The 21,519-nt window shown below is 47.9% G+C and overlaps 1 protein-coding gene across 1 annotated transcript in view; it reads right to left on the bottom strand.

Annotated features, from left to right (window-relative positions):
* LOC102822913 (cytosolic acyl coenzyme A thioester hydrolase-like) overlaps positions 1 to 21,519 on the bottom strand; it is a gene marked incomplete at its 3' end in the record, with an annotated part of 77,375 nt that overhangs the window by 5,727 nt on the left and 50,129 nt on the right. The window contains exons 3-4 of the mRNA XM_006873126.1: positions 10,841 to 10,997; positions 5,901 to 5,992 (exon numbers count right to left, since the gene is read on the bottom strand). Of these exons, the coding sequence (XP_006873188.1) occupies positions 5,901 to 5,992; positions 10,841 to 10,997 (249 nt within the window). The remainder of the gene's footprint in view (positions 1 to 5,900; positions 5,993 to 10,840; positions 10,998 to 21,519) is intronic.

Genomic DNA, 21,519 nt, shown 5'->3' with positions numbered 1-21,519 from the left:
TACACTTACATACTCACACACAGACAGCAGGTCAGACCCACATACTGGTACACTTACATACATACACACACACACAGACAGCAGGTCAGACCCATATACTGATACACTTACATACACACACACACAGAGCAGGTCACACCCACATACTGATACACTTACATACACATACACAGACAGCAGGTCACACCCACATACTGATACACTTACATACACACACAGACAGCAGGTCACACCCACATACTGATACACTTACATACACACACACAGATAGAAGGTCAGACCCACATACTGATACACTTACATACACACACACAGACAGCAGGTCAGACGCTCATACTGGTACACTTACATACTCACACACAGACAGCAGGTCTGACCCACATACTGATACACTTACATACACACACACAGACAGCAGGTCAGGCCCTCATCCTGGTACACTTACATACACACACACAGATAGAAGGTCAGGCCCTCATCCTGGTACACTTACATACACACACAGATAGAAGGTCACACCCTCATCCTGATACACTTACATACACAGTTGATTCTCATTATTCAGGGTAGTTTTTAAAAAAAAAAAAGAAGACGAACCCACTGCCATGGAGTTCATTCAATGGCCTAGAACTGCCCCATGGGGTTTTCTTTCGTCTTTACAGAGCCCATTGCCAGAACTTTCTTTCAAGGTGCCTATGGGTGGGTTCAAACTACCATCATTTAGATTAGAAGCTGATCTCCATCAAGTCCTCAGGACATTGGATTAGTGAACACCAGACCAGTCTTTTTGGACCTCAGCGGGGATTTTCCTTCCTAATGAAAATCAATGAGTGATTTTGTTGAATATACAAGTTTATGAATACACGAGCTCTGAACAACCTTCAAGGACGAGGAATGACTGTGAATAAAAAGTTCCAGCATGCTACATGTGAAATTGAAAAGTAATGGCGTTTCAGTATGTCACAGTATCAACGCAACATCATCATTTATCTGACCAATCGTTCCACATATGGGCGTTAGCCTGTTTCCTTTTTTTTTTTTAACTATTAAAATACACACTGTATCATACTGAAAATCGTGGTAGTGTAGTGGTTATGCGTTGGACTGCTAACTGCAATGTCAGCAACTCAAATTCATCAGCTGCTCCTCGGGAGAAAGATGAGGCTTTCTGCTCCCGTAAAGATTTACTGCCACAGAAACCCTACACAGGGTCGTGATGAGTCGGGACTGACTCAGCACACACCACCACTATAAATTCACCACACATCATTTTGTATGTAGGATGCTTTCCAGGATGTAGAACTGCTGGACCAATGGGCCCTTGGGAAGGCTAAGCCCACTGTCCTGCCGCCAGTGGGTCCATGAGAGGCAGGTCCTCTGTGCCCCTGTCACAAGGTTGTCTGGCTGGGACCCTCAGGAGGTCTAGCAGGCTGCCTGCATCGAGGGAGTGAGCGTCCACCACTGACACTGCCTCTTGCAGTTTTCCTAACAGATCCGAGTTTTGACCCAAGAAGTTAAAAATAAGTTTATATCTAGAACTTGGCAAAACCCAAGGATCTCCTGTCCTTTTGTCACATGGGGGATGTTGAATGTTTCCTTAGTGCCTTCCTCAATGCTCTGTGCCGCCATTGCCAGTCCAGTTTGGGAACGGGTCAGGCTTTTGCCTTGTACTTTCTCCTGGAAACCTGGTCCTTGAGTGCTGTTACAGGCCCATTATATGCCCCCCAAGCCTCCTACTTTCCCTCAAGGTCCTTACCCTTGTTCCCCAAAGCGCCTCTATTCTCTATAGCCCGGTCCCCCCTTCAGACCACCTCACAGCCATTCTCCTTCCAACTGGCTTCCACTGCTGATTGGCCAGTGCCTCATGCTGAGCCTGCTGGAGACCACCAAACTCAGGCCCCTCCCACCCAGCTCAGCGCTGGCAACTCTCCATCTCTGCTGAAGCCCCTGATTCAAGAACATTCATTTCTGCGGCAATTTTAGACCTTCTTTCGAAAGCTAGTGTGAAATGTCTTGATATCCCTGCTTGAGGCTCAATTCTAAAGTTGCAAAGGGTCTGGTTTAATTACCCACATAGTGGGCTGGAGAGCCCGCCTTCAAGAGGCTGAGAAAGGAGCACAGAGATTTGTTCAGGGAAACAAACCGTCGTTGAGTGTTTTAAGCTGCAGTGGATAATTTAGCCTCTTCCTCCATAAATAAACTATTTCCCACTTAGCAAAGGCGCTAAGAGCAGAGCTGGTGCTGTACCTATCCAGCCAAAGTGATGGTTGAACTTAAGAGTCCTCACGAAATGCCTTTAAAGAGATTTTTTTAAAAAGCACTTAACCACCCTAGCCCAATAAATCCTCACCGTGTATAGTGCATCCGTCGGGGCCCTTGGCCACCACACGGGCAGCTCAGTGGAGACCCCAGCCCTGGAGGCCAGCCACGAGGGCTTGGAAAACACAGCCTCCTCCCAAGAGCTGGCTTCCCTGCTCACTGCCAATCTGGACCCAAACCACCAGAACAAATACTTCACTCCACCCCCCACTTCAGGCCTCATGGTCTCATGAAGCCTGGTTGGGCTGAAGCATAGGTCCGTGCAAACCTCTTAACTCAGACATTTCATAGAAATCAAAATGTCTGGCCTCTCCAAGGCTACAGGCACTACTCTGGCCTTGTGTGCTATGTTGTTGTTGTTAAGTGCCGTCGAGTTGGTTACGACCTATAGTGACCCTGAACAGGGGTTCCAAGGCTGTAAATCTTTACGGGAGCAGAAAGCCTCATCTTTCTCCCGCGGAGCAGCTGGTATTTCGAACTGCTGACCTTACGGTTCGCAGCCCAATTCATAACCACTACGCTACCAGAGACATGTGAAATAGTTATACATGTGTCTGCGTGTAAGCTGTCTATACATGCATGAAACTACAAGTGTCTGTATAAGCTATCTATGTGATACACACATGTGTGTAAAATACTTATATGTGTGTGTGAGCTATCCATCTGTGTGTGTGTGAAATATCTACATACGTATGTGAGGAATTATCTATATATGTGGTTATGAGGTATTTGTGGGAGATAATATCTATATGTGAGTGAGAGAGAGAGAGAGATGTGTCTGTGTGTGAGATATCTATGTGCATGTGTGTTGCATATGTGTGGGTGTGAAGAATATTTATGTGTGCGCATACAACTATATAGATAGGATCTATCTATCTATCTATCTATCTATCTATCTATCTATCTATCTATCTATCTATATCGAGAAAGAGAGAGATGCTTTCTTAAATAAATGATGGCGTTGACAAAAAGGCTAACAGGAAGATGCTGGAAGATCCGTATAAGAAGCCTGGTGCTCCATTACCCAGCAGGTGAGCAGAGACGATACTTGGAGTCAGAGAGCAGCTGCGTATCCCAGGGTGGCCTGATGAGGACTCTGGCCAGCCCCTGCCAGTGGGAGCAGCAGACCTACATTTGGAGTGCAACTCCGGGCTTCTCTGTGGGCCTCACACGTGTGGGGGAAGGAGCACATATAAATATGAGCAGCAGCTGCAGCTGGGAGTTGCCTTCCCCCATCTGGAGTTCTCGCTGCTGTGGCTCAGTGGAACGGTTTCAACACTCCTCTACAAATGGCAACGTTGACATTGATGTCACTTCAAACGCCTCTAAACAAAGCGATGGGCGCTCCCCCAGGATGTGGGAGGGAGCACACCAATTACTGGGCAAGGAGCACAGGAAGAGAGGGAAGACCCAGGTTGTGGTGCTCCCTACAGCCCCCACTGGCCAAAAACCCAAAAGCTCTCAGCGTATCAACCCTGAGGGGCAAAAAAAAACCCAGCAGACGTTTAACATGCTCAATCCCAGAATCTTTGCCCCTACTAGGTGCCATGCAGTGTTGCGCTCACAGATGTGGCCTGGTGGAGGTCTCCAATTTGCCTGTTATTGTTGTTAAGGGCCATTGAGTTGGCTGAGACTCAGTCTAGGGTTTCCAAGGAGTGGCTGCTGGGTTTGAACCACCAACCTTGAGGTTCAAACTGACCTTGCAGTCTAGTGCATTATCCTGCAACACCATACCAACATGCATTTTGAAATTAGATCAGCTAGATAACTGTGTCTGAGTGTTTATGTGTGGTGTGGCTACTTTAACATCAAGGGTTTGGTGGGAAAGATGAAAATGGTGGAAGGTACACGTGTTATTTCTAAAGAACATGCATTGTGTCTTGGACTTGTTTCTGCTTCTGGGGTCTCAGAAACCTGCAGGCAGCTTCTGTTTCAGTGGGCGGCAGGGAGTGGGGAGAGCAGCCCCAGGGGGAGTGAGTGTGAATGTGAGTGGATGTGTGTGGGCTAGGGGAGGGAAGACCAGGCTGAGGGGTGATCATGTAGGAATCACCAGGCCACTCTCATCATAAGCCCATCAGGGCTCAGGGCTCGGCTTCTCTGCTCCATGTGGAATGGCAGAGTCCACCAATGCTGACCAGATGCTGCCACCCAACCGTGCAATGCCCAAGAATACCACACCTGTCTCCACAGTCCAAGGTACCACACTGTCCCATTTAAATATGGAAAGGGCTTCCCTGTCCCCAAGATCTTAAAAGGCCAGCCTCTTTGGTCCAGGGCAACACTCCAGTGGCCATGACTTTGTGGAGCTGGAGGAGGAAAGAGACGGCAGAAAGCCAACCTCAGGGAGCACCCACAACAGTCTACATCTAAGGTGGCAGTGGGGCCCGTACAGGGAGAGCTGGGAGCCAGGCCAGGGAGGGGCCTTGTACCTGGCCAACCTGAGGCGAGGAGGAAGAGGACACAGGAAGGGGCATGAGATGTGGGAATCCAAAGTACTGATTTCCCTTTAGGCCTGTAAGGAGTCAGGGCGGCCTTGTGAACCCTGACCATCTGGTTCTCAGCTCTATGATATCTAAAACTGGCCTCCGTATGAATCTCAACCACATGAGAAGGCCCTGGCTCAGGTAGAGCCTGCAGCACCTTGGAGCTCTGCCTTCCTCTATGAAGTGCTTTCCTTCTGGCAGGTGTTGCGGCAAATGCAATGGGTCTGCTCAGACAGAGCAGGTCAGCTGGGGTGGAGATACCCATCTATAAGGCTCCTTACAACATTCAGTAGACAGTCAGCTGCAGGAAAAGGAGGCGAGGGGGTACTTGAAGCGAGTAACTTAGTTTACCCACCAGCATTTGTCTTCCTAAAGTGCACCAAGGTTTCAGTAAGCCTGCCTGCAACAGATCCCCCAAAGAAACCAAGTCTGATGGTGAAGATATACAAGTACTTTCCGTGTAAAGACCCTCTGATCCCAATAGTGCCAAGCGGAGAGAAATCCAAGGAGCAGGCAGGTGTCAACAGGGGACAGGAAATAGAAAAAGGCTGAAATGAGGGAAGTCTGACTACCCACTTCACTAGGAGCCAAGCTAACAGCCAGCTCGTGGGGACTGCAGGGAGCAGTTGGCCTGAGCCAGGGCCTGTTCATTACAACTCTCGACAGAAGGACGTGTCCCCATCTCACCCAATCACAGCTTCTTCTCATGGGTGTTGACCAGGGCTTTGGGTCAGCCTACAACTTACTCCCAGTGTTCCACTGTAGGATCAACACTAGGCTGAGAACCACAAGATCAGCAATTCAAACCCATCAGCTGCTCCTCAGAAAACCTACACAGGGTCACTATGAATCGGGAACGGATTCGGCGGCACTTAACAATAACAACAACACTTACTCCCGCCGTGAACTGAACTCAAAGATTCTAGACATTCAGAACCCTCACCCCACACCTCCTGTCTTCCTGGGTCCCCAAGGCCCCCTACCTGCTGGTGGCTGGTCCCCACCACACTCTGGGGGCTGCAACAGCCCTTCCAGACCATGCCTGTGCTAAGAGAGCCTCCTACAGTCATTACAAGAGAAGGAAAGGGGTTACCTTACCACGACAGGGGGCACCTCGAGGACCTTGTCGACATTCTTCAGCGACAGGGGCACATACCACAGCGTGGCCTTGTTGGTCATTTTTTTGGTACCTTAAGAGAATAACAGAACATGAGAGATAGCCTAGGGTGTGGGGGCTAGCCCAGCAATCTAAATACCACTTCATCTCACCTGCTAGCACAGGCAGGCTCCCCCACCCCTCCCACTGCCACCCCAAGTGAATAAACACAGACCTAACCTGAGATCCACAAGCCACAGTCAGAGGTTTTGTCCCTGCTCCGTCCCCCACTCCATAGCCATGGGAACCTCCCACCCAAACCTGGGTGCCTGATCCTGGGCCTATGCCAGGGTGTGTTCCCTCCCAGGGCTGGATGGGAGACTCCAGACCCCAAAATTTCTAACACCTCACGCCTCAGCTGGTGCTTTGACAGGATGGAGTCGTCCCTGACTCATGGCAACCCAAGCAGAACTGTGCTCCCCAGGGTTTTCAGAAGTAGATCTCCAGGACTTTTATCCAAGGTACCTCTGGATGGGCTGGAGACTCTACCTTTCAGTTAGGAGCCGGGTGTGTTAGCAATTTGCACCCCCAGGGACTCTGAAAGGATGAGGGCTCGGCTCTTCTAGGGCCTCAGAACCCTGTGACAAGCCTCCCTGACAGAAGCATGCACTATTCTATGAAAGGACACCCCCCCCACACCACCACAAAAGAGCCAGAACAAAGCCCAAGAGAAAGGAGGGCTGAAGCCGCTAACTTACTGGCTCAGTCTTTACCCACCATGCACGAATGACATTCTTGAGTTTGAAATTAAACGTGGAGGTGCTGGATGTCATTACCCAGACAAGCAAGGTACAGACAGGCGCCACCTACTTGCCTCAACACTATGAGAGGACTCCCTCCAGAGGGATGTGGCCCTCACAGTCGTCTGTCCCTGGTCTCCACCCACAGGAAGAGTGGCACCCAGCTCATCAAAGCCCTGCTTTGCTGCCCCAGAACTTCCTCAACCTCAACCTCCTCTCCTTCAATGTAGGGAGCAGCACACAAGACACTTGGATTTGCTGCTGGCCTACTCAAATTTACAATCCAGAAAATTCCACATGCAGAAGAGATGAGCTGCGGGCTGCTGGCCTCTCTCTGGGCTGGCAGAGGACTGGCCCTTCCTTGGGGCACAGGAACTGGGTCACAAGGCTGCCAGGGTGAAGAGCTGTGTCTGGGATGGGAACTGCAGGAACTCACAGCCCAGAGAGGCCAAAAGGTCTGCCAAGAGCCACACAGTACCTCAGTGCCAATCTTGAACAGACTCCCTCTAGCAATTTCAGGGAAGTGTTTGCAAGAGTGCCTTGAGTAGCTCCTTCACTGTGAAACATGCCAGTGTAGAGTAGGGCAGGCAGATGGAGACAGGGAGCAGGAGTGGGAAGGTGTATGCAGCTCCAGCAACTGCTGAAAGTCCCCCCAAAGGAGCTCCTGTCCACCAGTTCCCTCTGACTTGTCTCCCAAGAAAGACGAACCTGAGACTTTGGTGCAGGATTTTCTCCTAAACAGAGCCCCGGGCACCAAGTCAATCCCCAGAGGGTTAATTAAAAAGCAGTAGCCGGTATGCAGAGACCCATGGGGCCATGCTCCAAACACAAACGGCCGCTGCTCCGCATAGACATGGCTGCGCTACCAGGCCAATGGGCTCTTCGTTCTTTGGACTGACAGGCAAATAATACAGGAAATATTTTCACTGCACTTTGACTGTGAGTGGATCTGACAAGCTGCTTTTGGGAATAAAGATTTCCTGTTTGCCTCAGCCAGAGCCAACCTGACAAGCTGGTTTCCATGGAAACCCGAGTGGCTCTCTCCTAGACCCAAATGAACAACACAGAGCAAATGAAGCAAAACATGCTAATTGTACTTTCTCAATCATTTAATAAAGCCATCAAAAGGCAACTGTAGCATTAAAAACATCTATTTTAAAATCTTAAAAGCTACCAGTTATTCTCTGGAGCGATTTGCAGCAATGACATCCTAGTTAGCTTAATATTTTGACAGTTGCCGGAGATGAATGAGCCGTGGCAGAGGCAAGTTTCGTTGGCTGTCTGGCTCACCTCATGATGGGTAACATGGCCCAGATTGAGAGGCACACACAAAACTGGGGACCCCTGCATCATAGGGAGGACAAATACCTGGGGACATCATATGAACAGTTTCATGATTCAGTCAATCCAGGCTAGTGACCCTGGGTGTGTAACTGGGCTACCTAGAACCTCAGCCTTCTCGTTTCTTAGAATCCACACATCCATTTGACCAGTATTTATGGGGGCTGCTGTTTGCCAGGCACTGTTCTTGGTGTTGAGGGTACTATAGTCAACAAAACGACCTCAGAGAACCCCCATCCTTGGACTTACATTAGAGTGTACACATAAAGACAGAAAGGCCTAGAGACCTAGGCCAGAATGATAGAGACTCGCACAAATCCAAACTTGGAGAGAGGTGCAGAGAGCAAGACAGAGGCAAAGAGACCATAAGGAGAGACAGGACAGGACAGGGAAACCCAGAGAGGAGAGTGAGGCATGCCAGGTCACAGAATCAGGAAGCAGAGTCCAGTCCTGCAACAGCAAGCTCTGGGGCAAGATGACCAAGACATGTTGAAAAGCCACAGCCCTCAGAACTCAAAGCCTGGGACTGAGAAGTCTGGACACATAGCTTGCCTTCTGCACAATGGTGTCATGCTGAGGGAGAGATGTGTCCGGAGGGCTGAGACTCCCCCGTCCTCTAAGGAAGGAGCAAGGCTGCTGAGGTGGGGGTGCTCAGGGAGGTGAAGTGGCCTCACCAGACCAAGCAGAGGACTCGGCTCTTGCAAGAGTCCCCTGGTTCTCTGTGTGCATCTTCACCCCTAAAACATGAGCGATCCTTTCAAAAGGAATTAGATCATGTCATTCTCCTAGTCAAATCCTGATGGTGTCCCATCTTAGCATGGAGGCCCAAGCCTTCCTGGTGGGTGCCCCGTCATTCATCCTTCACTCATTATTGACTTCACCTCTGTTGTATGCCAACCAAAGATGCCCGGGAGCAAAGACACACAATCTAGTACTTAGACGTCACAATCTAGGCAGGCTGTCTCCCCATGGCACTCTGGACCAAATGGTTCTGTGTTGTGGGGCCACCCTGGGTGCTGTGGGGCCACCCTGGGCACTGTAGGATGTGTAGTGGCATCCTTGCCCTCCACCCACTAGATGTTAGTAGCACACCCCACCACCCCACCCCTGTCCAATTCTGACATCCAAAAATGTCCTCTGAGGGCCCAAACTGGCCCTAGCTGAGAATCCTGGTGCAGGGAGGGGACAGGAATCATCAGTTGAATTTGAGAAGCTGTTTCTAACATACAAACCACAGGCTCCTAGGATGCCAAGATGGGGCAGTGGGACCAGGCAAGAGACAGTCAGAGGGTCCGACCCAAGGCGAGGCATAGCAAAGCCAGATAAAAGAAACCACAAGCCTGACAATGCCGAAGTTCAGGTTCTCAAAGAGGCAAAGTGAGTCCTGACACTTCCAGATCCTCTGTGGTCAGAGGCAGGTGACCGGTCACTCCTGGTGACACTGTGAGGAAAGGCCTATCCTGCGGCACTTGCCTCAACCACACCTTCCAGTTCCTTCTCTCTCCTGAAGTCAACCATTCAGAGCAGTCAGGCGGTTCCCTGTTTTCCCTTGAGAAGTAAATGCCTCCAGACCCGCCTGCTGCAGCTCAGCCAATCGCCTGTCTTCTTCCCACTTCCTCAGAGTCTGATGAAGATGCAGTGTCCTCAATGTGCCCCTCCAGCCAGGATGCAGAGCCCAGGCAGTCTGTACCCCTACTGCCTTTCTCACCCTTGTTTTTGTTCATCAGGTTTCCTCTGGGGCTATGATGTCCAGTGAAGGGCAGTGTCCTGGCACTGCCCCTACGCATGAGCTAGATATAGGCAGGAGTGGGCAGCGGACGGCCCTATCTGTCATGATGGGGCCAAGTGCAGGTCAGAAGAGCTGAGAGGGACCAAGACTGCTCTGTGGGACCTCACCCTGGTTGCAGCCACCGTCCCCAATAGGATGGAGTACACGGGGCATCCCTTTCTGCCAGAGCTAGAGACCAGGACTCAAGGCCTATAGATGCTGGTGCTGCCCATCCTTTGATCCCTGGATCTTGTTCAGTTGAACTGTTGTGTATTATTGCTGGGCCACCCTGTCATGGTCCACACCCAGTCCACCCCATGGGGGACGCAGGTACCCACCCAATGTAGTTCTGAGCACAGCATGGTTAAGGGCAGCCATCTGTCAGGAGTCAGGGGGAAGGGGGCGCACAGGCTCTGGGTGTCCTGGGACCCGGGGAGGGACACTTAGCAGTGGGGAGCCTGGGATGCAAAAAAGAGGCTACCTCCCTCATTACAAGCACGGTTATAAAAAGAAATGTGTGCGGCTGCCTGTTAGCTCTGGTGCTGCCACACTCGCCTGCGGTGCCGAGTGGGAAGATGAAAAGGGGTTTCCATGGTTACCAAGACCAGGAAAAGAATATTCAGATCACACCAGAGTCAAAGGTTCCCCAGTGAACTTCCATCTCAGGCTGAGTAACAGGCCCTGAGGAATGCGGAAGGTCCAGAGCCGGTCCTTCACAGCGTTACAGACCACCAGAGCAGAGGGCCCAGGAACACCCAGGGCTGGGTGAGTAGAAGTAAACACCCAGAGCTCTGACTCCGCTCTGTCAGTTGCCGACTGGGCTGTGTGATCCTGGGCTTAACTGCCGGAGCCTCAGTTTCTTTGTCTATAGAATGAGCCTAAAGTGAAGACAGTAGCGGCACCTGCTGCCGGCTGGTGGTGGGAATGACAGGAGGGGATCCATATGGTGTTTGAGCCCACCCGCTGGACAGAACTCAGTAAATTAACTACTGCTGCCGCCAAGTTTCCTGGGCAAGAAGCAGCCAGAAGTTACCTGTGAGGATGTTTTCCGACATCACGTTGACCTGAACTTCCACAGAGTGCTTGGAGGTGTAGGTGATCTCTGCGCTGACGTGAGCCACCTCACCAATGCACATGGGTGACAGGAAGTCAGTACGCTCAACTCGGGCCAGGGCAGCCACACATCGCTCCTGTGGACACCAAAGACGGAGGTCATGCTGGGCCAACTGAGTTCAGCCTAGGCTTGTTCAGCCTAGCTCAGGCTAGCTTAGCTTAGCTCAGCTCAGCCCAGGTCAGCCCAGGCCAACCCAGCCCTGTCCAGCCCAGCCCAGGCCAACTCAACCTAGCAGAGGCCAACCCAACCCAGCTCAACTCAACCCAATCCAACCCAGAACAGTCCAGCCCAGCCCAGTCCAAGCTAACCCAACTTAGTCTAACTCAACCCAACCCAATCCAGCAGAACCCAGCCTAGTTCAGCAAGCCCAGTGCAGTCCAGCCCAGCCCAGGTCAACCCAACCTCGTCAAGTCCAGTCTAACTCAGCCAATGAAATCTAGAGCTTATTGCCCCGCCTCCCTGCCCCCATTCTTTTATTCCTTTCCACTGTGAAAATAACCAATTCATTGATGACATTTAACAACACCAACAGCATTCATTTAAAAGGAACCCTGGTGGCACAACAGTTCAGTGCTTGGCTGCTAACTAAAAGGCCAGTCTTTTAAACGCACCCAGAGGCTCCACAGAAGAAAAGATCTGATGATCTGCTCCGGTACAGAGTACAGCCTAGAAAATATAAAGCCGGTTCTCCTCTGTCCTGTACGGTCTCTGAGAGTCAGAGTCAACCTGATGGTACCCAACCACAGTTTTTGTTTTTGTTGTTATTAAGTGCCATTGAGTCCGTTCTGACGCATAGCGACCCTATGCCGGGTTTTCCGAGAAGTGTCTGGTGAGTTTGAACAGCTGATCTTGTGACTGAAACGACTTTGCAGTCCAGAACGAGTACATTTAAACACAAAACAGAAGACAGCATACAGAATCAACTGGTTGTGGTGATTAGGAGTGATAAAGATTATGGATGATTTTTATTTCTTTTTTCTAATTTTTCTCCAATACATGTTTCTTACTTGTATAATACAAAGTGAAAAAAAAAAAAAATTCATGCTCATTATAGAAATCCTGGGAAATACAGAATAAGAAGAAGAGAAGAGAAAACTACTCCCCCTCATCCACAAATAGCCATTGTTGCTATTTTGGGAGAATTCTTTCTAATTTTTCCCCTAAGAATAGGGTTGTGTTGGTTCACTGGCTTGTGTGCCTGGCTCCTTGTTCCACTGCTTTGGTCTTAGGTCATTGTGTAAATCATAAAGATTTATTTTCTCATTCTGCTTTCTTCATTCAACACGAGGAAAAGGAGTCTGCCTGGGTTATAACACATTCCCGGTTGTCACTAATTTTTTTTTTTCTTTTTCTAAAGTATCCTTCAAATAGGTAACCCTTTCCCATGATTCAAAACTAAACAACAAAACAAAAAAAAAAAAACGGCATATAGGACCAGTTCTGTCTTCATCTCTTTGTGCTGGACAAAGCAAGATCTCTTTGGGTGAGCAGCATTACCCATTCCATGTGTCTTACTGGATGGAGTGTTTACAGCCAAGTGAACGAAGTTGACCAGTAGGGCCCTCCAGATAATGAACGCTACTTAGATAGGTACAAAACCTTGCTTTTTTCCTTCCTTCGCAATCTCTTCTGAAGCTCGTTCTTTATTGCGGCAGAAGGGACCTTTTTATTTTTGTTGTAATAACTAATGTTCTTATTGTGGTAAAATACAGATAAGAACATTTTCTAATTTGACAGCTTCTACAAGCATAATTCAAGAAGCTCTGGTGGCGTAGTGGTTATGAGTTGGGCTGCGAAGCTCAAGGTCAGCAGTTCGAAACTACCAGCCGTTCCACCGGAGAAAGATGAGGCTTCCTGCTCCGCTAAAGGTCTGCAGCCTCGGAAACCCTGTACAGGGTCACTATGAGTCAAAACTGACTCCAGAGCACAACCCCACAAGTATAATTCAGGGACACCAGTCACATTCATCATGAGGTACAACCACCATTGCTATCTTTTTTCATATGACTCTACCATCATCAACAGACCCTCTACGCAGTGACTCCTCCTTCCCTCCCATCTCTGATAACCACTAAGAAGCTTTGGTGTCTATACATAGATCTGTTTCGTGTAAGTGGACTCACACAGCATTTGTCCTCTTTCAATGAACTTAATTCACTCAGTATAATCTCTGCAAGGTAGTTCTCCCTGTCATAGCATGTATCAGCACTTCATTTCTCTTCAAGGCTGAGGAACATTCCATCGGATGCATATGCCACATTCTGTTTGCCCATTCATCTGTTAGTGGATATTTAGGTTGTTTCCATGCCCTGGAGGCATGGTGACTAAGAGTTTGGCAGCAAGTACTTGGCAGTTCAAATCCACCCATCACTTTGCAGGAGAAAAGCCCTCGCAATCTACTGATTACAGCTTAGGACACACTGGGGGCCCTTCTGCTTGGACCCCTAAGGTCTCTCAGTCTGAATCAATGTGACAGCACAAAATCACCACCACCTGGTCTCTTTCAAGATACTTTCCACGTTTTCTTAACACTCCACTGCAAAAGTATTTTCAATGGCCATGTAGAATAGCATAGTCTTCTATCAACCCCAATTATTTATTATAAGTCATTGTCATAGATTGACTTGTGTCCCCCTCAAAATATGTGTTGGCCCGGTTGGATCATGATTCTCAGTGGTTTGACAGTTACGTAATGACATAATCAACTCGTGATGTGATCTGATGTGATCAACCAATCAGCTGTAAGGATATGAAGATGGAATGCAACATCTTTATACAGACCACAGCCCTGATTTGATGTAAGGGGAGATCCTCCGGGGTGTGGCCCGCATCACCTTTGATCTCAGATGAACAGAGGCGGAACCTACCACCAAGAAAGAAGACCCAGGAGTAAGGTGCTTCTTTGGTGCCGAGGCTCCTTGTGTTGAGAACCTCCTAAGATCCAGAAGATCGATGAAAAGACACATGGAGATCTACAAAAGACACTGGTCCTGCAGATGCTGGAAGGAGACAAGGCTCGTCCCCTAGAGCTGATGCCAAGAGTCTAGCCTTCTAGCCTCCAACACCGTATGGGGATGACTCTGTTTGTTAAAAACCACACACACGTGTGGCATCTCTGCTACAGCAGCACTAGATAACTCAGACGATAATCCTTCACTGTATTTGGGATTATTTCTGATGTCAGAGGGGCAAATGTTCTGATATACAAGGGGACTTGCAAAAGTTTGCAGAAAAATGGAATGAAAAGATAATGGCATTTCCTCACAAATTCTTTGAAGCCCCCTTGTATTTTCAGAAAGGGGACTTGGTTTAAGTGTCCTCAGGGACCTCACACCAGCACTATGGTGTGGCTTAGCTTTCACCGTTGCAAACTCTTGTTGCTGTTACTTAGTGCTGTCGAGTTGATTCTGACTCATAGTGACCCTGTGTAGGGTTTTCGAGGCTTTAAATCTTTATGGGAGCAGAAAGCCCCATCCTTTTCCCCTGTAGCAACTGGTGGGCTTGGCCACCGACCTTATGGTGCTTATCCTATGGAGCCACTGTGCTCCCTTTGCCAAGTTTTGCTGTTGTTGTTGTTAGACAACACAAAATTGAACCAAAAATGCCCTTGCATTTGAGCCCCATGACTATAGATCTTTATTTTTCTAAATAAGCACATCACACTTTTATGATTTTCTACTGTAAACCAATCATCCTTCTTACAAGACTGAGGTACTCTGGCTGTCCCTGGCCTGGGGGGGTCAATAAGGACTGGCCAATGGATGGGGACACCTACCCTGAGAGTTGCCTATAGGCCTGGGCAGGTTCTTCCACTGACTTCTTCCTCATGTAGCCCTCACAATATCCCTCTCCACAAAGGGAACCTGAGGTTACCTGGCTACCAGGTGACAGTCAGTACAAGGCCTGGTGGGTCTGTTCTCCTTCCACAGCTACCTGTCACCAGGGGTGCCTCAGCACGCAGCTCTCTCATCTGTCAAATATGGATTCCCTGGTCTGTCCCAGACCCACAGAACTCTTTGGAAGTAAGGCCCACGAACCTGGGCTTAACAAGCTCCCAGGTGATTCTTGTGAATATTGGGTCAGGGGATACTGGGGCAGTTTCTGCTGTACCAATGTCCCAGAGACAAGACTCAGAAAAGCAACTGGAAAGGAAGCTGGGGGGAGGAGGGTATTGGAAAGCATACCAGAGATGTGCCTATCCTCCATGCAGCTGATTTGCATGCCCTCCTCCTCTTATCCTAACCCACAGTTCCTGGGTGATGCAAACAATTATAGCACTGGGTTGCTAACTGAAAGGTTAGAGGTTTATGTCTACCCAGATGTACCTCAGAAGAAAGGTCTGGTGACCGATCTACTTCTGAAAAATTAGTTATTGAAAACCCTCTGGAACACAGTTTGTCTCTAAAACATGAGGTCATCGTAAGTCAGGGCTGACTCAATGGCAACTAGTTTGGTTGTTCCCCTTCTACACACACATACTCACCATCTGCCACCTCTGCCTAGAATAATGTTCAGGAACTCCTGGTCTTTGGTTGGGTGCCATGGAGTCGGTTCTGACTCATAGACCCTGTACAGGGTTTCTGAGGCTGTAAATCTTTACGGGAGCAGAAAGCCTCATCTTTCTCCCACGGAACAGCTGGTAGTTTTGAACTTCTGACCTTGCAGCTCGAAGCCCAATTCGTAACCACTATGCTACCAGAGCTCCTTTCCATGGCACACAGCCACCACCTGGCACAGCTGCCTAGACACGTATGCAGTGCAGGCCAGAACTCCTGGTCTTTGGTCCTTATGTAAACAAATGCATGTGGCTACAGCACCACCCACTGGTGGAAACTGGAAAGGCAACGACTAAATGGCACTGGTGAAGAGTAAGGGAAGTGTTGGTGTGGTGCTGTGGGCTAATGCGCTGGACTTCAAAGTTGGTTTGAATCACAGGTCAGTTCAAGCTCACCCGTCGCTCCTTGGAAGCCCTATACAGGGTCGCTATGAGTTGGAACCTACTCGACGGCACTTCACAACAATAACAACAAGAGTAAGAGACCACCAATCTGCAGTCAATGTCTTCCTGGGAGTGGTTAAGCTAAGTGGAGGTATGGCTATGCACCATACAGGTATAGTCTATAGTGGAAACGGCTCCTTTCCCACAAGGCAACATGCTGAGGTCATTTCTGCTCATGTGCCATCATGCCAGCACTGCTCTGGGGACCTGGGTGCAGGGGAGAGCAGGTCAGAGCACCTGCCTGGGAACCACTGAGGGAACAAATGACAGGTGGGGTAAACAGGATGATGGTACATGGAGAGAGCATGGGTGCCCCAGGCAGAAGGGGTGCGGGCAGAGGCCTGAGGGCAGTTGTGGAGGTTGGGGGGAGTAGTGCAGGAGCAAGGGGTGGTGTGATCTGCATGACTGGGGGAGGGGGTCCAGGGGAGGACCCTAGGAAGGCAGGCTGGGAGGCACATGGGTCAGAAGAAATGCAGACTCATCCACTTGTTTTGGAGAGGGTGAGAAGAGGAGTCATATTACTTGCAATTTCACCTCCACCAAACGTTACTGAGCACCTATATTGTGAAGCCTTCAACCAACACCATCACGCTGCAGTACCTGTGTGAGCATTCTTCTAATGTGCCTCCTTCAGAGATCCAAGAGCAAACCACACCTTCTGTGAGTGCCCCTGCTCTCTTGGCGTTGCTGGGATTTTTAGTGAGGGGCTTTTGTGTTTCCCGTAATCCAGACACTAACAACAGAATGACTACAGATAAGAGGATATAAGAGGTCCTCTCCTGCTGTACCCAGGGGACCCCTTAGCACAGAACTTTCCAGAAGCGTTAAGCCCAGTTAGCCTGGTACAGCCTCAGGACTGACCTTTCCGAACTAATGACCACTTGTTATCAGTGAAATCATGAACTTAAAGGTGTTGCCTTTCTTGTTGTTGCTAAATGCTGTTGAGTCCGTTCTGACTCATAGCCACCCTGCATAGGGTTTCTGGGGAGCAGCTGGTGGGTTTGAATCGCCAACCCTGGGGTTAGTAGTCTAGTGCTATCCCACAGCACAAGACACTAAACCAAAAAGCCAAGTCCGCTGTCATCCAGTTGATAGCAACTCAGATTGGATTTCCGTGACTATAAATCTTTACAGCTGCGTCCTTCTCCTGCAGAGCGCTTGGTGGATTTGAACCACCGATCTTTTGATTAGCAGCCCAATGCCTAACCCTCAGTGCCACCAGGGCTCCTTAAGATACGGATACTGGACTGTGAACCATAAGGTGGGCGGTTCAAGCTCACCAGCTGCTCTGTAGGAGATAGATGAGGCTTTCTGCTCCCGCAAACATTTACAGCCTCGGAAACCCTATACAGGGTTGCTATGAGTCGGAACAGAATCAATGGCAATTAACAACAGCAATGGTTACTGCGTTGTACCACATTCCCTTCTTACTCACAAGAGGTAAGCTTTGTGTTGCTATCTAACAGGTGAGGAGACCTGAGAAGTGGCGAGGTGCAGAAGGTGTAGTAAGGGTTCAGAAGGCTCTAACCAAGGCTGTGGTCACATCCTACTGGTTCCCAGGACTCAGATGAGCAAGGGCTGGCATTCCACATACATACTGGGGTGAGCTGAAAATTCCAAGTAGACAGTGAATAAAGGTAGCCCCTCCTTACAATGAACCCACTTCTGATAGTCCTTTTTTTTTGGGGGGGGGGTGCATCTTATTTTTAGCATTTGAGTGATGGTGTTGGGAGAAGAATATTGAGAATGCCATGGACTGCCAGAAGAACAAACAAACCTGTGTTGGAAGAAGTACAGCCAGAATGTTCCTTAGAAGGGAGGGTGGTGAGACTTTGTCAAGTCTCACATATTGGACATGTGGTCAGAAGGGACCAGTCTCTGGAGAAGGACATCATGCTTGGAAAAGTGGAGGGTCAGTGAAAAAGAGGAAGACCCCCAAAGAGACGGACTGACATAATGGCAGCAACAGTGGCCTCAAACATAGCAATAGTGAGATGGCTCAGAACCGGGCAGTGTTTCATTCTGTTGTGTATTGTGTCCTTGTGAGTCTGAACCAACTCTATGGTTCCTAACAACATTTGTAACAATCCGTACTATATACAATGTGTTGTTGTTGTTGCTGTTAAGTGCCGTCGAGCCCATTCTGACTCAGTGACCCTGCACAGGGTTTCTGAGGAGCAGTTGGTGGGTTTGAACAACCGATCTCATGGTTCACAGGCCAGTGCTGATTCTACAATGCCACACAATGTAGTAGCACATAATTTCCTGATGTTACTCTCAGATGATCAATTTAATGATTTACTGTTCAAAACACAGCCACATAGATTTAATTTTCTACAGTGAATCAGAGGCACCGGAGACCTCAGGTGCTTCAAAATCTGTACCCAGTGCTAAGTCTTTGCTAAGTCAAAAGGCAGATTTGGGAAGAAATGAGATATTGTTGCTGTTAAGTGCTGTCGAGTCAGTTCTGACTCATAGTGATGCTGTATAGAATTTTTAAGGAGCAGCTGGTGGGTTTGAACTGCCAACCTTGTGGTTAGTAATCCAGTGCTTACCCTACAGCGCCACACCAGGAGTGAGATATTACCATGAAATGGATGAAGAATAAAATGAAACAACCATATGGACAATGCTCACTAATTTTCTGAATAAAAACATCATCCCCAGGTGGTGGTTGTATGTTGTTGCTGTTAGGTCCCATTGAGTTGGTTCCAACTCCTAACAATAGTATACACAACAGAAAGGAAACACTGCCCAGTGCTGCACCATCCTCACATTGTTAGGTTTGAGCCCATTGTTACAACTACTGTATCAATTCTCTCTTTGAGAGCCTTCCTCTTTTTATGTTGACCATCTATCTACTTTACCAAGCATGATGTCCTTCTCCAGGGACTGGTCCTTCCTGATAACATGAGGCAAAGTCTTGCCATGTTCTCTTCTAAGCAGCATTCTGGCTGCACTTCTTCCAAGGCAGATTGTATGTTCTTCTGGCAGTCCACGGTAATTTCAATATTCACCATCAATGCCATAAACCAAATGCATCAATTCTTCTGTGATCTTCCTTACTCCTTGTCCAGCTTTCACACTCATAGGAGGTAACTGAAAACACCATAGCTTAAGCCAGGCACACCTTAGTCCTCAATGTGACATCTTTGCTCTTTAACACTCTTAAAAAGATCATTTGCAACAGACTTGCCCAATGCAATGCATTGCTTAATTTCTTGACTGCCGCTTCCATAAGCACTGACTGGAAATCCAAGTAAAATGAAATCCTTACAATTTTAATTTTCTCTCCATTTATCATGATGTTATTTATTGGTCCAGTTGTGAGGATTTTTGTTTTCTTTATATGGAGGTGTAATTCATCCTGACAGCTGTAGTCTTTCATCTTCCAGCAAGCAAGGTTGTATCATCTGCATATCACAGGGTGTTAATGAGTCCTACTATAATTCTGATGCCACATTCTTCTTCATATAATCCAGCTTCTCTAATTATTTGATCAGCAGTCTGATTGAATAAGTATGATGAAAGGATATAACTCTGACACATTTCCTGATTCTAAACTATACAGCTTCCCCTTGTTCTGTTCAAATGACTGCCTCTTTGTCTATACTCATGCTCCTCATGAGCACATTTAAGTGTTCTGGAATTCCCATTCTTCACAATATTATTCATAATTTGTTATGGATATTCTACACAGTGGGATACCTTTGCATAGTCAGTAAAACACAGGCAAATATCTGCTTTCAGTCAAGATCCAGCTGACAACAGCATCGATAGTCCTTATTCCACGTCCTTTTCTGAATCTGGTTTGAATTTCTGGCAATTCCCTGTTGATGTACTGCTGTAACCTCTTGTGGCGCTGCGGGTTAATGTGCTGGACTGCAAGGCTGGCTTGAACTGCAAGGTTGGTAGTTCAGGCTCACCCATCACTCCTCAGAAACTCTATACAAGGTGGCTGAGTCCGAACCTACTCGATGGCACTTAACAACAACATAGCAAAATTTTACTTACCTGTGATATTATTTGATAATTTACACATTCTGTCAGATTATCTTTCTTTGGAATGGGTACAGATATGGCTCTCTTCTAGCTGGTTCTTTTTCTGGCAGTATAACAAACAGATCCGTGTTGGAAGAAGTACAGCCAGACTGCTCGTTAGAAGGCATATTATCAGGAGGAAGAGTCCTTGGAGAAGGACATCATGCTTGGTAAAGTGGACGGTCAGCAATAAGAGGAAGACGCCTGCTGAGATGGACTGGCAACAGTTGCAGCAATAATGAGCTCAGGTGTAACAACAATTATGAGGAGAGCACAGGATGGGCAGTGTTTCATTCTCTTATGCATAAGATCGCTATGAGTCAGAACCACTTTACCAGGCTTGCTTTCTCCAGAGACTGATCCCTGCTGACAACAGGTACAAAGACCAAGAGACAAAGTCTTCCCATCCTCCCTTCAAAAGCGCATTCTGGCTAAACTTCTCCTGCCACAGATTTGTTTGTTCTTCTGACAATCCGTGATACTTTCTATATTCTTCTCCAACACCAAAATTCAGATGCATTGATCGTCTATGATCTTCCTTATTCACAGTTCAGTTTTCACAAGCATATGAGGCACTTGAAAATACCACGGCTTGGGTCAGACATACCCTAGTCCTCAAACTGACATCCCTATTCTTAAACTAATTTTTTGTTGTTGTTCTTAAACTCTTTAAAGAGGTCTTTTGGAACAGATTTGCCCAATGCAACATGGCTTTTGATTTCCTGACTGCTGCTTCCATGAGTACTGACTGCGGATCCAGGCAAAATGAAGTCTTTGACAACTTCAGTCTTTTTTCCATTTATCATGATGGTAGTTATTGGTCCAGTTGTGAGGATTTTAATTTTCTTTACATTGAGGCACAATCTATACTGAAGGCTGTGGTCTTTGATCTTCACTGGTCAGTATTCCCTTACTTCCAACAAACAAAGTCATGTCATCTGCATATCACAGGGTGTTAAATGAGCCACAGACTTCCTCACATAATCCAGCTTCTTGGATTACTTACTCGGCATACAGACTGGATAGGTATGGTGACAGGATACAATCCTGATACATATCTTTCCTGATTTTGTACCATTCAGTATCTCCTTGTTCAGATCGAATGACTATATCTGAGCTATGTACAAGTTTCTCATGTGCACAATCAAGTGCTCTGGAATTCCCATTCTCCACAACATTATACACAGCTTGTTATGATGCATAGTTGCATGCCTTTGCATAGTCAATAAAGCACAAGCAAACATCATGCTGGTATTCTCTGACTTCAGTCAATATCCATCTGTCATCAGCAATGATATTCTTTTTTTATTTCTTAAATGATTTATTGTGAATTATGTGATAGTTTACATGGGAGAACATCAATCTTACATTCATTCTATCGTATATCATCTCATTGCCATGGTTACAATCCCCTCCATGCAATCCTTCCCCTGTACCCCCAGGTCGTCAGCACACAGTCGCTCTCCCTCTCTGGATCTAAAGTCTCCAGCTGCTCCATTGCTCCACGTCATCATCTCTGGCTCCATTTCAGGTATCACTGCTTCTCTGGGTAGGGTCC

The sequence above is a fragment of the Chrysochloris asiatica genome, unplaced genomic scaffold (assembly GCF_000296735.1).
Source record: "Chrysochloris asiatica unplaced genomic scaffold, ChrAsi1.0 scaffold00223, whole genome shotgun sequence".
Classification (NCBI taxonomy): Eukaryota; Metazoa; Chordata; class Mammalia; order Afrosoricida; family Chrysochloridae; genus Chrysochloris; species Chrysochloris asiatica.
This window is presented reverse-complemented; position numbering and strand designations above follow the sequence as displayed.